Consider the following 15987-nt stretch of genomic DNA (forward strand, 5'->3'; position numbering starts at 1 on the left):
GTGGATTTGAACTGCCCACCTTTTGGTTAGCAGCCGTAGCTCCTAACCACTATGCCATCAGTGTTTCCTCTTTGTTGATAGTACTAAATAAGCTAATAGTTTTTAAACTCGTAAAAGAGTTAAAGATTTTTCACATTCAAGTTAAAATTTAATTTTCTCAATGACAACAGTAAAATTATAAAATACAAACACTGAAAAATGAATAAAAATAATTTTAAATTTACCTTAAAAATTATTTTTCCTTCCTTGAACTAAGCATCTCAATTCAATCTACTTTTAAAATCCAATCTTACTACTGGCACTGATTTATAATTTCTCATATTAAACTCTTAAAAAAAAAGAGAACCCATCTAACTTACCCAATTCTTCTATATACCCCATTATGGAACGTAATAACTGATATCCTTGATTTCTGCACCCATACAGGAAAAAATTGTATCTTACTCCTGGTCGAAACTGATCTATATATAAGATGAATGCAATCAGTAAATGTTGTTCATAAATGCATATTACCATAAATATATTTAAAAAATATATTACCATAAATATCTATCATTACCATAAATATCTGTTTTAAAAATAGAACACTTGTAATTTTCAAAACTAAAAATATCAAATTTGTAATGCTCAAAGCTAAATTTTCAACAGATGTTATTAATTATAAAAATATTATCTGTATTTTCAAAACGGGTAAAAAATATACTGGGTAAAAATCAACTAAACCAAAATTAAAAACTAGTTCAAACAAATTAACTTCTATTGTAATGAATAGTATTCTAACATGGCCTCACCGTGGTAGGGAAAAAAGGTGATCACGTCTTATATTTTGTTTCTTAAAATCAAGCAAAGATGACTTCTTCCCAGATTTGATCCAGGGCCAGTTTACTAACTCATAGCAGGCCCACATCACACATCTGTAAGCCTGGCCCTAAGCAGTGTTACCTGTTACCCCTGGGCACACAAAATGTGAAGTGCTGGCGACAACAAAACCAAGCCCACTGCCTTCAAGTGGATTCCAACTCCTAGTGACCCTACAGGACAGAGTAGAACTGCCTCATTGGGTTTCCAAGGAGAGCCTGGTAGAGCGAACTGCTGACCTTTTGGTTAGAAGCCAAAGCTCTTAACCACTATGCCACCAGGGATTCCACTGGGGACACAGAGATGACTAAAACAAGGTGTCTGGCACAGAGTAGAGGGAGAGTGAGAAGGGCAGACAAACAAGGGTAACTACAACACAGCCTGCTACATATACGAGAGGAATGGATCATATGCATGGAATCTTACATGACGGACCAAATAATTCTAAGCGGATCAGCAAAAGCCACCAAAAAATGACACCAGAACAGGGCCTTAATGAGTAAATAGGGGCTCACCAGCAGTTTCTAGGAAGATGTTGCTTGGGGGAAAAATGGCAACATAACGAATTGCAAGTAATTTGCAGAACACAGCTATTCTAGTGTGGTTAAAGCGCTGGCTCTCCACTTCCGTGTTCACAGAACACCGGTAGTCTACGCCTCAGGTGAAACCACACCTGTCCAAGACAACTGGAGAGACCTCCCTCAATTTTAACTTTTTTTCCTGCAATATTTTTCCTTAAAAGTTTCTTATCTTCTGGAAAGTACTAAATAAATTTTAAGAGAACACTCAAACACCACCGATACTTAGTTTCACAACTTTTCTTTGGGGACAGGTACGCTTGTGATAACTGTGGTTTATGCTGCATGTGTGGTTAATAAATCTGCACCTACTTTTGTGTTAGAATTGTACATATAGATACTCTATAAAGTTCCGCCACCTTACCAAAAAAAAAGAGCCTGCGCGGGTTAGAGCATTAGGAATGTGTACTGAGATCACACAAGAGAGGCTAGAGTTGAATGGATAGATGACTGGTGACAAAGGAATAGGAAGTGCCTACTACGTGCCAGTCGGTGTCCTATAAGCTCAGGAGTGAATAAAGACAAAAATCTCAGCCTCTGGAAGCTCTCCGTAGCTGTGAATTTGAATTCTGGTGCTATTACATACTCGTCCTATGACCATGGGCACGCTACCCAACTCCTGAGCCTTTTCTCTCACCCACTGTAGGCCTTCACTCCTATCCTCAGCATAGTGCCACAAGACTGCTTCTCTTCCTCCTTCAGGTCTCGCCTTAAATTTATCCCTGGATAACCCACCTAAGGAGACTGCTCTCCACCTCCACTGTACCCCACCCCAGCCCATCCTGATTCTCCTCAAAGCTGAGGTGTGAAAAGATGGCAGACACGGTTAGAATTTACAGAGTACACTGGAGTTGTGTAACTGCCAGGGACAGTGCGGGAAAGCGGAGGGGAGGGGTACAGCTGGGCTGTCTGCTAAGGGAAGGTCGTTGGAAGGAACAGTTCAGTAGGACCATCACTGTTTTGGCCAACTCTACATGTGAGGCCGTTTGGATGTATTAGAAGTAGAACTGGAAAAGAACCTGAACCCACATGTGATAATCTAAGAAATGGGACTCACCCTCACTGTCTGACAGAGAAAAAAGGAACCAAGGAAAGCGTGTTCCCTGTGAGAGAAGTAATCAGGCCTCTTGCTCTCTTGAACTTCACTAACAAGTGAGGGAGAGCCACAAGAGGAGAATGATATCAAGAAGCTCACCACTGACAGGCTGCAGGGTCCAGAAATCCAGAGGCTAGAGGCATAATACACCCTCACCAGTTAAAAAAAAAAAAAAAATTTAGAAGGAAGGAGAATACTAGAAAGAGGGATCTAATTTCAAAGGGCAGGGCTGGTTTAGACTATAGATTACCACATTGCCCTTGTTGCTAAACTTCTTTAGGCTGCATCTATCAAGGACAGCCCCACCTTTTGAGGTTCACAGGCTCACTAGTCACTCAGAACACAAGACCCCCACCCACATAGCACCCATTGCCACACTGATGCCCCCTTGTGCCACATCAGGGAACATGATAACGGGTGCAAGTCCTTTGCAATTAGTCTCTCCCTAACCTCAGTAACCTGAGCTCTGAGTGAACCAAGACAATAGAACAATGGGTGAAACCACTATATAGTTTTGTAGTCGTCTTTCTCGTGAGTGTTGTCCTGTGTTGTTAAATATATTTTGACACAATTTTTAATGCCCCCTTGGCATTCCATTTTATAGATGTGCCAAAATTTACCCATTTCCCTATCGGGTATCTGTGTTGTTTTCACTATTATAAATAATGCTGTGATGAACATTCTTAAATGCAAATCTGTGTTGCTCTCTGATTATTTCTTAGAGTAAATTCCTAAGTGAGGAATTACTAGATCAAAAGGTTATGACCCTTTCTTGTACATACTGCTACAAACCACAGGCTCCTCTGGAGAAAAGTTAACCCAGGTCCCTCCGACATCAGCAGTAAAGGAGAATGATCATTTCATCACCCCTCAGTCACACCAGGTAGTGCTGTTCTTAATAATCGTTTTTCAGAACCTGAACTGACAGACATTAATTCACCTTACCAGATTCTATTACAGCTTCTGTGCTGTTTGACGGAACTTTTTTCCAGTCCATCAGGCAGGGTCCAGGGCGAGATGAATTACACCATTTAATAACATAGTCACAAGTCATGTTGGGATCGTAATTCCAACTGAGAAAAATCCCATTTCCCATTCCAACAGCCTGCTCTATTTTGAGGTCATCTTCAACAAGAAAGAAGGATATTGTACTGGCATTAAAAACATGAATATAAGGCACACCTCATGAAAATTGGCAAGTTATAAAAATCATATCACTACAGAAATTTTAACATATGCTCAAACTAGATAAACCTTTAGCAAAGATTAAAATTGTTGATGTTATTTTTGTTCTAACCACTATAGTAATTACCTGTAGTCTTAGTTATCTAATGCAGCTATAAGAGAAATACCACTAGTGGATGGCTTTAACGAAGAGAAATTTATTCTCTCACAGTCTAGGAGGCTGGAAGTCCAAATTCACGGTGCCAGCTCCAGGGGAAGGCTTTCTTTCTGTCCGCTCTGGGGGAAGGTCCTTGTCATCAATCTTCCCCTGGGCTAGGAGCTTCTCAGCACAGAGACCCTAGGTCCAACAGACACGCTATTCTCCTGGCTCTTGTTTCTTCGTGGTATGACGTCCCCTGTTTCTCTGCTCACTTCTCTCTCTCGTATCTCAAGAAACCAATTCAAGATACAACCTAATCTTGTAGATTGAGTCGTACCTCATTAACAGAATGGCCTCTAATCCTGCTTCATTAACATCATAGAGGTAGGATTTACAACACATAGGAAAATTACATCAGATGGCAAAATGGTGGACAACCACACAATCCTGGGAATCATGGCCTAGCCAAGTTGACACACATTTTTGGGGGACACAATTCAATCCATAACAACTGTACACACAGACTAACACAATTTTTTTCAAAGGTCACTTTCCCAGCAGCTGAAAAAACCAATCAAAAGGCACCTGGATCTGACAGTAAGTACTGGAACTAGGATAGGGAAATCAAGAGAAAGATGGGGCGAGGGAATCAGGACTGGGATGAAAGGAGAAAGGGGAGTGGGAGGCAGGAGGCAGGGGGCTGCTGAAGACCACCAGTAGGCAGCTGGACTCCCGCCTCTCATGATCCATGACGAACGTGAGCTCCCTGAGTGCAGACACAGGCCTCTGAGTGTAACCCCAGCCCCTGGGACAGAGTACTGTACACCAAGTAGGCATACAAGTAATTCACATCGGATCAATGGGTAAGCCATCCCCATCTCCTCTTTCATTCAAGCAAGAGTACAACCCTAGAGGTGGGCTGAAGGGGATTCTGGCAGACCAGGAGGTCAGGTGGGGAGGAGGAGGTGAACTGCTGAAATGCAGTAACGCTGTAGGATGGGATGGACAATGTGGGCACAGAGAGTAGAAAAGCCTACAAAGAACTCATGGGTTACTGAGGCACACTGTGAAGAGGCTGCAAGGAAGTAGAGGGATGCGGGGGCTGTGGTGAGCTTCTGTTTTCCCTTCCTGCCAGCTCTCAGCCAAGATGATCAGTGAGGCCCAAAGCTGGTGGAGAGGAACTGGGGTGAGAGGTATGGCTGTGTAGCCAGAAGAAAAGGGAAATTTCCTGTAGTCGCAGAAGAAAAGAAGTAATTCCTGTAACTGACTTATATTTAAGGGTTCAGTAAGTTGTGGGTGACCCATAGAAAGGTTTTTTGAACAAAATTCCCACTCATAAAACAAACACTACTGAATGCAAGACAACAATTGGGCCTAGAATACAAAAGACTTCGGACATAACAGCTTTTTTGTTCAAGGTAATTAAAAACCTACTATATAAATTGGTTCTGAGGCTGTAGAAGTTCTAACTTGAGAAATCCTCAAGGCATAATGATTTGTTCTGAGGCCTCGCTAATGGTCAGAAAGCTGATGACTAGGCCACTGTTAGTTCTGTAAATGACTGTCTTCTGAGAAACACATGGAAAAGGTAAGATTATAGTTCCTGAACTGAAAGAATAGAGCTATTGTCTATCACTGTGAAAGCAATAAAATATATCATCTACATTACTAGGTTATCCTCTCCTCTTAGGGATGTTCACACATCTGATTTTTTTTTTCTGGCCAGGCCAAAATTAAGTGAAATTAGTCTCCTTTGTTCTAACCCCCTGCTCCCTGTGTCTGCAACACCATTGCCATGTGGACGTCTCCCAGCGTGTACTGATCTCTGGGCTCTTGGTCAGTGTTCAGCATCTCTGTCTCTGAAATGTTTCCTCCTAATTCCCCCAGAGCTGATGGAAGCAAAACAAAGAGCCAGTTAAGTAATAAGCAGTAAGGAACTGCCTCACACAATAACTGAAAAGACAGATACCTAGAAGACTGTAATTGGATCAATTTTCTTCCTCTCAGAGTGAGTGGTGATAAAAAAAGGCTCGCATATTGGGGCAGTACAGCAAAGACATGATCAGGGAATGACTTGGCGGAGGAGTTAATGAAGAGGATGAAGAAGCTGCCATTTAAAACTCAAGGCCATCTAGACAGAGGCTAAGGAGGATGTCCTCACTGGTAATCCATGAAAAATTCAAAAGAAGTTACTAAATCATTTTATAAATTACATCAAAGTTTATTTTTAGCTTATTTTGAAGACAATTTAGACTGTAAGAAGAATTTCTATTAGTAAAGGATCCTATTAACAAAGAATTTATCAATAAAGCTGCCATTTTAAACTCTTTTTTTCCTAACAGTTTGCAAAATAGCCTAGCTGACATAGTATAAACTCTCATATTCTTCAAGTGATAACTGAAAATGGTATTCGAATAAACTTGTTAAAATATTTCTTCTTGAGAGTAATATCTGCCACTGTAAGTCTCCAACTTTAGGTGATAATGTAGGGGGAAGAGTCACTATTTTATCCATCAGTGTAGACGCTTCGAGTCGACACTGATGACTGCTGTCTCTCAGTGAACATCAGACATGAGCCTGCTTGATCCTCTTTACACGTCAGCAGCAGCAGCAGATGTCAGACGAATGCTGACGTTAGCTATCACTTCCACATTTTTCACTTTAATTTCTCGTTCATATGCTAAATCACCTGAAGCACTCACCATTTGGAATTTCCATACTAGCTATCTTTGAAGGTGGGGATGAGCCGACAGAATTTTTGGCCACCACACTGATGATGTAATCATTTTTATCAAGTTGTATTTCTGCTTTGTGTTGACGATCAGGAATTTCAGAAAGGGACTGTGTCTCCTCATCCGATGAACAGGATACATTATAGGAAAGTATTCTTCCATTAGCTTCATTGATGGGTAGAGGCTATGAAAAATAGAACAATAAATTCTGTTATAAAAAAGCCTGCATAAAGTGACTGTGAATAGGCAAGACCATCGAGTCTAAATAAACTGCATACTATATTAACAATAACAAGGTCACGTGAGAAAAGACAAAGTTGTTAACAATGAAACACAGATTTAAAATCCATTGTGACCTTGATGGAGTTCCTGAGTGGTGCAAATGATTAATGCACTTGGCTGCTAGTGGAAAGGCTGAAGGTTTGAAAGGCATCTCCAAAGAAAGGCCTGGCAATCTACTTCCGAAAAACCAGCCACTGAAAACCCTGTCGAGCACGGTTCTACTCTGACACACGTAGGGTCAGCTTGAGTTGGAACTGACTCCATAGCACGTGGTACTGGTGACCTGGATCAATCAGGTGGGTGACGAGGAAGAGAAAAACTACATTTACTATAAGTAGCAATAACACACACACAAATTAAATATTAAAGAAATACAAAAAGCTGTTCTTTTCAGAAGCAAAAAAGTTTTACTTAAAAACCAACGAAAAAAATTATTAAAAAGTTAGTTTTTTAGAAAAATATTTTTCTGTTCTCTCATTTTTAACTAGTTTATGCCTATTACAGAAAATCTGGAAAATACAAGTTCAAAGAAAACAAGTAAAAATCACCCGAAGTCCCAGCTTTTATATATAAATTCTCTTCTCTGACCAGCGCCTCATCTCTAAAATCTACATGATTCTGCTAAAACTCAACCACAAAAAAACAAACAACCCAATTAAAAATTGGGCAAAGGATATGAACACGCACTTCACTAAAGAAGATATTCAGGCGGCTAACAGATACATGAGGAAATGCTCTCGATCACTGGCCATTAGAGAAATGCAAATTAAAACTACGATGAGATTCCATCTCACTCCAATAAGGCTGGCATTAATTGAAAAAACAAAATATTAAATGTTGGAGAGGCTATGGAGAGATTGGAACACTTATACACTGCTGGTGGGAATGTAAAATGGTACAACCACTTTGGAAATCGATTTAGTGTTTTCTTAAAAAGCCGGAAATAGAACTACCATACGACCCAGCAATCCCACTCCTCGGAATATATCCTAGAGAAGTAAGAGCCTTTACACGAACAGATATATGCACACCCATGTTTACTGCAGCTCTGTTTACTATAGCAAAAAGATGGAAGAAACCAAGGTGCCCATCAACGGATGAATGCATAAATAAATTATGGTATATTCACACAATGGAATACTATGCATCGATAAAGAACAGTGATAAATCTGTGAAACATTTCATAACATGGAAGAACCTGGAAGGCATTATGCTGAGTGAAATTAGTCAGTTGCAAAAGGACAAATATTGTATAAGACCACTATTATAAGATCTTGAGAAATAGTTTAAACTGAGAAGAACACATTCTTATGTGGTTACGGGGGCGGGGGGAGAGGGCTATTTACTGATTAGATAGTAGATAAGAACTACTTTAGGTGAAAGGAAGGACAACAGTCAATACAGGAGAGGTCAGCACAACTGGACTAAACCAAAAGCAAAGAAGTTTCCTGAATAAACTGAACGCTTCGAAGGTCAGCAAAGCAGGGGCAGGGGTTTGGGGACTATGGCTTCAGTGGACATCTAAGTCAATTGGCAAAATAAAATCTATTAAGAAAACATTCTGCATCCCACTTTGAAGTGTGGCATCTGGGGTCTTAAACACTAGCAAGCAGCCATGTAAGATGCATCAATGAGTCTCAACACACCTGGATCAAAGGAGAATGAAGAACGCCAAGGTCACAAGGTAATTATAAGCCCAAGAGACAGAAAGGGCCGCATGAACTAGAGACTACACCATCCTGAGACCAGAAGAACTACATGGTGCCTGACCACAGCCAATGACTGCCCTGACAGGGAACACAACAGAGAACCCCTGAGGGAACAGGAGAACAGTGGGATGCAGACCCCAAATTCTCATAAAAAGACCAGACTTAATGGTCTGAGACTAGAAGGACCCCAGCGGTCATGGTCCCCAAACCTGCTGATGGCCCAGGACAGGAACCATTCCTGAAGCCAACTCATCAGACATGGATTGGACTGAACAATGGGTTGGAAAGAGATGGTGATAAGGAGTGAGCTACTTGCATCAGGTGGACACTTGAGACTATGTTGGCATCTCCTGTCTAGAGGGAAGATGGGAGGGTAGGGGGGTTAGAAGCTGGCAAAATGGTCATGAAAGGAGAGACTGGAAGGAGGGATTGGGCTGACTCATCAGGGGAAGGGTAAATGGGAGTATGTAGTATGGTGTACATACGTTTATATGTGAGAAACTGACTTGATTTGTAAACTGTCACTTAAAGCACAATAAAAATTATTAAAAAAAAATAGATGCTCTTAAATCTTGATATTTCCTTCAAGTTGCTTTTCCAGGTGTAGACTTTTTATTAAGATTGTTTTAATCATACTACATTAATTTTATATTTTTTCATGTTTCTACAATGCACACTTGTCTACATTAATACATTTACATACATTTTAATGGCTTTAGATTTCATGTAGCATTTTTATCAGTTTACTTGACTATTCCTTGAGGAAATAAAATTTAAGTTGTCCAAATTTTTCACAAAACTCAAATAAAATTTTGATGAACCTTTTGGTGTTACACTTTTTTCTTTCTCATAGTTATGATGAATTCTTTAAAAAGAATTCCCAAAAGTCAACTTACTACATCATAAAAGGATATGAACATTCAAGCTTCTCTATTTACACAGCTAAATTGCTTTTTGAAAAGATTGCTCTGATTTATACAGCAACACATGGGATCCTCTGATCTAGACCGACAATGATATTACTACTATTTTAAAAACACTGCTCCAGCAAGTGTGTCTACTGACTCCCTAATGGCCGGGTCCTGTGGACATGTTTTAGTCTTAAGACTTGTGGGCTTCATTTGACTGTTGACTACTAGCCCCTTGGATCCTCCTCCTCCTTTCCTCAATAACTGTTTCCTTCAGACCTTCCTGCCCCTTTGACCTTCCCAATCTCCTCTGCTGGATCTTCTTCCTTTGCCAGGCCTTCAAGTGCTGCTATCACCAAGGGTTCCATCCTTGGCCCTCCTTCACCTTGTGTCTTCCCCCTTAGAGATCCCACTTATATGCTACTCAAAGCTACACCTTTAGCTATGACCTCTCTCCTGGTCTCTCTTCTGTGACATCGAATTACCTACTGGATTTTACTTGCATATCCCAGTGGCACATGTTTAAGAAACCCACCATGTCTAAAACAACTTAGTCTTCCACCCAAATGTGCTCTTTCTTGGCAAAGAGCATCACCATCAACCTAGTTACTGAAGTTAGAATGTGAATCACATCAACATTTTTAATTCTTGGTTAAACATTCATCTAGGTTGAATAATATCCCAACGAAATTCATCAATATTCCAAACTTCCTCTACATTGAAGTAATGTGTGTAACTGTTACCATATTATCATGATACCTGACAGGCAACTGAAAGCAGTCTGGGAATTTTCTACTCAAGAGGAAGAGGATGTGACAGTCATCTGTAGACAATCTCAAAGCACTGGAATTTACACTGAACTTGTACACATACTTTACTTTGCTCAAAGTTGTTGTAATGTCACATTTTTGTAAAAATAACATTTTACTTTCAATAACAAAATTCACTGTTTAAAGGAATCCAATTACAACTGCTCTTATACAATCTGATATAACTCAATCATAAAGAAAAAAGAAGTCCTGATGCACGCCACAACTCAGATAAACCTTGAAAACATCTTACTGAGTGAAATAAGACAGGTGCAAAAGGATAAATACTGTAGGATCTCGCTTATATGAAATAAGCAAATATACAGAAACTAAAAATTAGTAGAGGTTACCAGGGTGAGAAGAAAGGGAAAAGGGGAGTTTCTGCTGAAGGGGCATTGAGTTTACATCAATGGTGGTAGAATGATTTGGAAAAGGGCAGCAAGAACAGCTGCACAACTTGAAGAATGTAATTAATGTCACTGAACCGTACGTGTAGAAATCATTGAGATGGCAAATGTTCTGTTAGATATACTTTTACCACAATAAAATTTTAAAAATTGTTTTAAAATCTGATGTAGAAAACAATTGTATGTTTTTGATGTTCACAAATCAGAGAGTAAAAAATGTAGCAACAAAAAAGTCTGCTCTAGTAGAGAAAAACTGATAAAGCATAATACAATTTATATTTTATCTAAAAAACGTTACAAAACCATGCAACTTTTTAACTGAAATAATATAACAGTTTATTTAAGGAAAACAAATTACATACAGTTTGTATAAAAAATGAGTTTCCCACTTATAGAAGAAAAAGTAACAAACACTTGTGATTCTAACTTGTAGACTTAGGCTGTGTTTCTGATTAAGGTGAAGAACATGAAATTCATTACGCTGTCAGATGCTTCGTTAAAAAAAAAAAAAATTGTCTTTGAGTCGATTCCAACCCATAGCGACTCTACAGGACAGAGAACTGCCCCATAGGTTTCCAAAGCGGCTGGTGGATTCAAGCTACCCATCTCTTGATTAGCAGCTATAGCTCTTAGCCACTTTGCCACCAGGGCTTTGCAGGCCTCATAAAATCCAACTACAGACCACTCAGCTCAAATCCTAACTCCTTGATATCCAAGAAAGCAGTTTAGTATAATAGTTACTTAACTGTTCGAGAAAAATGAGATATTTACCTTCCAATAGATTATTAAATTCTTCCCATCAGAACTCCACTCTCTCCAAGTATCTGGTCCCTTTGAAGGAACTAGGAAGGAGATTTCAAAATTAGTATTTGAAGACGATTACCACAGATCCATTAATCATATCAATAATCGAGATGGTGGTACATGAAATATTTCTCTAAGTATCTAGAATTCTCAATAAAAATGTGAAGCAGCTAAGTGGCTTTCACTTGAAAAATAAGGCACATGGAAAAGCTGAGCTCTCCAACTCTGGAAAATACAAGACCCTGAGTGGGTTACAATCACCATCAAGGCCCTACACCTCATCAGTCCTCAGGGATCTCTCTGTCTCTTGTAGTTGGACCTCCCCCTTACTCAAGTCCGCCCTCACCACACACTGGCTTCCTGCTGTTCCTCAGACATGCCAAGGACAGCTGCCTCAGGCTCTCTAAATTTTCTGTGTCTCTGCCAAGAACGCTCTTCCCCTAGATAAACACTTGGCTTGCTGCCTCACCTCCTTTATACCTCAGCTCAAATGTCACCTTATCAGCGAGGTCTTTCCTAACTACCCTATTAAAAACTGCAATTCCCTTCACCTCCCTCCCCACCTGGCTATCATTTTCTAGCCTCCCTTCTAGGTTTTTTCTTTCTCTGTGGTACTCATCACCACCTGGCAATACTATTGTATATGTGTGTGTGTTTTAAACATATTTCTAATTCTCTCTGCTATAAACTCCACTGGCAGAGCTCTGTTTTATTCACTGCTACATCCCTGGTGACCAGAACAATTCCTGACACATAACGTATCTCAATAAATATTTGTTAGCTGAGTCAATGCCTTCATCTTAATAAGGTTTAAACGTAAATAAGATGTTTCCTCTTGGCAAAAGCAGCTCAGTAGCTGAAGGCAAATGCTCCTGTGGTAGCCAGTCTCCAAAACGGCCAATGATCCATTACTCAAGCCCTGGGTAGTCCCCTCCCACCAGAGACCCCCCCAACCAGAGACGTATCACTTCTGAGACTGTGTCACTTCTGAGGCTAGGTCGTAAAAGACATTGTGACGTCTGTCTGCACTCTGTTTACTCGCTCACTTCGGAAGAAGCAAGCTACCATGTCCTGAGGACACTGACATGGTCCTATGGAGAGGCCTGCAAAATGAAGGACTGAGGCCTCCTGCCAACAGCCATGGAGTGTGCCATCTTCACCTCTAGCCCCAGTGGAGCCTACAGCCCCAACCTGCACGCTGACTGCAATCACCAGAGACTCAAGAGCCAGAACCACTCAGCTAAGCTGCTCCTGAATTTCTGGCCCACAGAAACTGAAATGATAGATGTTTGCTGTTCTAAGACAATGAGTTTTGGGGTAATATGTTAACGTATCAATAATAACTGTTACATTCCTCTCTAGACTCATGTTTAGGATTCATTTGTGAGGATCCATAGAATTCTTAATACGTATTGCAAAGGTTGATGTTGTTAGGTGCCATCGAGTCAGTTACAACTCATAGCGACCCTACGTACAACAGAACAGAACACTTCCCGGTCCTGCACCATCTTCACTATTGTTGTTATGCTTAAGCCCATTGTTGCAGCCACTGTGTCGATCCATCTTGTTGAGGGTCTTCCTCTTTTTCGCTGACCCTCAAGACTTTACCAAGCATGTCCTTCTCTAGGGACTGATGCCTCCTGACAACATGTCCAAAGTATTTAAGATGCAGTCTCACCATCCTTGCTTCTAAGGAGCATTCTGGCTAGGCTTCTGCCAAGAAAGACTTGTTCCTTCTTTTGGCAGTCCATGGCATATTCAATATTCTTCGCCAGCACAATTCAAAGGCATCAATTCTTCTTCAGTCTTCCGTATTCACTGTCCAGCTTTCGCATGCATATGAAGCCACTGAAAACAACATAGCTTGGGTCAGGCACACCTTAGTCCTCAAGGTGTTATCTTTGCTTTTTAACACTTTAAAGAGGACGTTTTTTACAGCCAATTTGCCCAATGCAACGTGTCTTTGGATTTCTTGACTGCTCCTTCCACAGGTGTTGATTGTAGATCCAAGTAAAATAAAATCCTTGACAACTCCAGTCTTTTTTTCTGTTTATCATAACGTTGCTTATTGGTCCAGTTGTGAGGATTTCTGTTTTCTTTATGTTGAGGTATAATCCATACTGAAGGCTGTGGTCTTTGATCTTCATCAGTAAGTGCTTCAAGTCCTCTTCACTTTCAGCAAGCAAGGCTGTGTCATCTGCATAATGCAGGTTGTTAATGAGTCTCCCTCCAATCCTGATGCCCTGGTCTTCATAGAGTCCAGCTTCTCGGATTATTTGCTCAGCATACAGATTGAATAGGTATAGTGAATGGATACAACCCTGACACACACCCTCATTGACTTTAAACCATGCATTATCCCCTTGTTCTGTTTGACTGCGTCCTGATCTATGTACAGGTTCCTCATAAGCACAATTAAGTGTTCTGGAATTCCCACTCTTCGCAATGTTATCCATAATTTGTTATGATCCACACAGTTGAATGCATCTGCATAGTCAATAAAACACAGATCAACATCTTTCTGGTATTCTCTGCTTTCGGCCAGGATCCATCTGACATCAAGAATGACATTCCTTGTTCCAAGTCCTCTTCTGAATCCAGCCTGATTTTCTGGCAGTTCCCTGTCAACATACTGCTGCAGCAGTTTTTGAATGACTTTCAGCAAAATTTTACTTGCCTGTGATATTAATGATATTGTCAGATAATTTCCACATTTGGTTGGATCACCTTTCTTGGGGATAGGCATAAATATGGATCTCTTCCAGTTTGTTGGCCAAGTAGCTGTCTTCCAAATTTCCTAGTATAGATGAGTGAACACTTCCAGCACTGCATCCATCTGCTGAAACATCTCAACTGGTACTCCGTCAATTGCTGAAGCCTTGTTTTTCTCCAGTGCCTTCAGTGCAGCTTGGACTTCTTCTTTCAGTACCATCAGTTGCTGATAATATGCCACCTCCTGAAATGGTTGAACGTTGACCAATTCTTTTTGGTATAGTGACTCTACGTATTACTTCCATCTTCTTTTGATGCTTCCTGCGTCATTTAATATTTTCCCGGTACAATCTTTCAATATCGCAATTTGAGGTTTCAAGTTTTTCTTCCCTTCTTGCAGCTTGAGAAATGCCTAGCATGTTCTTTCCTTTTGGTTTTCTAACTGCAGGTCTTTGCACATGTCATTATAATATTTTACTTTGTCTTCCTGAGCCTCCCTTTGAATTTTCTGTTCAGCTCTTTTACTTCATCATTTCTTCCTTTTGCTTTAGCTACTCAAAACTCAACAGCAAGTTTCAGTCTCTTCTGACATCCACTTTGGTCTTTTCTTTCTTCTCCGTCTTTTTAATGACCTCTTTCTTTCATCATGTATGATGTCCTTGATGTCATTTCACAACTCGTCTGGTCTTTGGTCATTAGTGTCCAATGCATCAAATCCATTCTTGAGATGCTCTCTAAATTCAGGTGAGATACACTCGAGGTTGTACTTTGGCTCTTGTGGACTTGGTTTAATTTTCTATTTTCATGGGAGAGGCAAAATCTGAATTAACGTCTACCATTTTTGCTTTACTATTTGTTAATTTTTCTGGAAGAAATTCTCATATTCCCTATATTACATAGTGCAAACAAAACTTTTACTATCTTTTGTTGGATGATTCCTGAAAATTACACCTATATCTAAGTTTTGTTTTAAAGCTAACATCTGGTTATTTAAGGATAGAATCCCATTTTCTTTGGAAATTAATATACCTGGAAATCCACCTACCTGATTTATACCTATGTTGGCCTATGTATACTATAGAAAGTGACTGTCAAGGTCTTTTAGCCCCATCCTTGTCTTAGGCTTAGGTCCCATATAAAAATTCTAATGATTTTTATTATTAATTGCTTTCTTAAAAGGCAATCTAAACACAGTATTAAAATCCCAGTGAAAGTAATTCTTACTACAATTTCAAGTTTCATATCCTATGCAATGTTTTAATTCAGGTGCAACCCTATTGTAGCTAGGGTAACCTCAGCCTTTCACACGTTATGCATTTTTCCTTATTATTCCAAAACTTTTAAAACCACCAGTTAAAATGTCTGTATAATATGTTATTAACGGTATTACACAATTTATCTAACCATTCTCCTCCTTTCAGGCACTTTGGTGACACTTTCCAAAAAAAAAAGTTGTAAAACGTCTAGACGCACGATAATCATTAGCCGTAAAATCACTTGGTTAACTTACTGGCTTCTGTGGTTAGGTGCTGTTTTTCAATGGTCCAGCTGCTCCATTTCCAGAATGTTTCAGTAGAACAACGAATCCGAAAAGTATAATTAGTATATGGACTTAACTTGCCTACGACAACGAAATAGCTTGAATCTTCTACTCCTTTGACCGTGACATTCCGCTGTTAGAAAACAAATCAATGCACGAATACATTTACATACGAAAACAGTTTTTAAAGGAAAACCTCCCAAATGTTTAACATAAGTCCACTGAAAG

At 39.9% G+C, this 15987-nt stretch overlaps 1 protein-coding gene across 7 annotated transcripts in view; it reads right to left on the reverse strand.

Annotated features, from left to right (window-relative positions):
- The window catches only part of LIFR (LIF receptor subunit alpha), an 85592-nt gene that overhangs the window by 15439 nt on the left and 54166 nt on the right, over positions 1 to 15987 (reverse strand). For all 7 annotated transcript variants that reach the window (XR_007514429.1, XM_049862564.1, XM_049862558.1 and 4 more), the window contains 5 exons: positions 15730 to 15892; positions 11475 to 11545; positions 6559 to 6772; positions 3478 to 3657; positions 360 to 461 (listed from right to left, as the gene is read on the reverse strand). Coding sequence is in view for 6 of the 7 variants with exons in the window: in XM_049862564.1 (XP_049718521.1) it covers positions 360 to 461; positions 3478 to 3657; positions 6559 to 6772; positions 11475 to 11545; positions 15730 to 15892 (730 nt within the window). In the remaining variant the exon portion in view is untranslated. The remainder of the gene's footprint in view (positions 1 to 359; positions 462 to 3477; positions 3658 to 6558; positions 6773 to 11474; positions 11546 to 15729; positions 15893 to 15987) is intronic.

Source organism: Elephas maximus, chromosome 2 (assembly GCF_024166365.1).
Source record: "Elephas maximus indicus isolate mEleMax1 chromosome 2, mEleMax1 primary haplotype, whole genome shotgun sequence".
NCBI lineage: Eukaryota > Metazoa > Chordata > Mammalia > Proboscidea > Elephantidae > Elephas > Elephas maximus.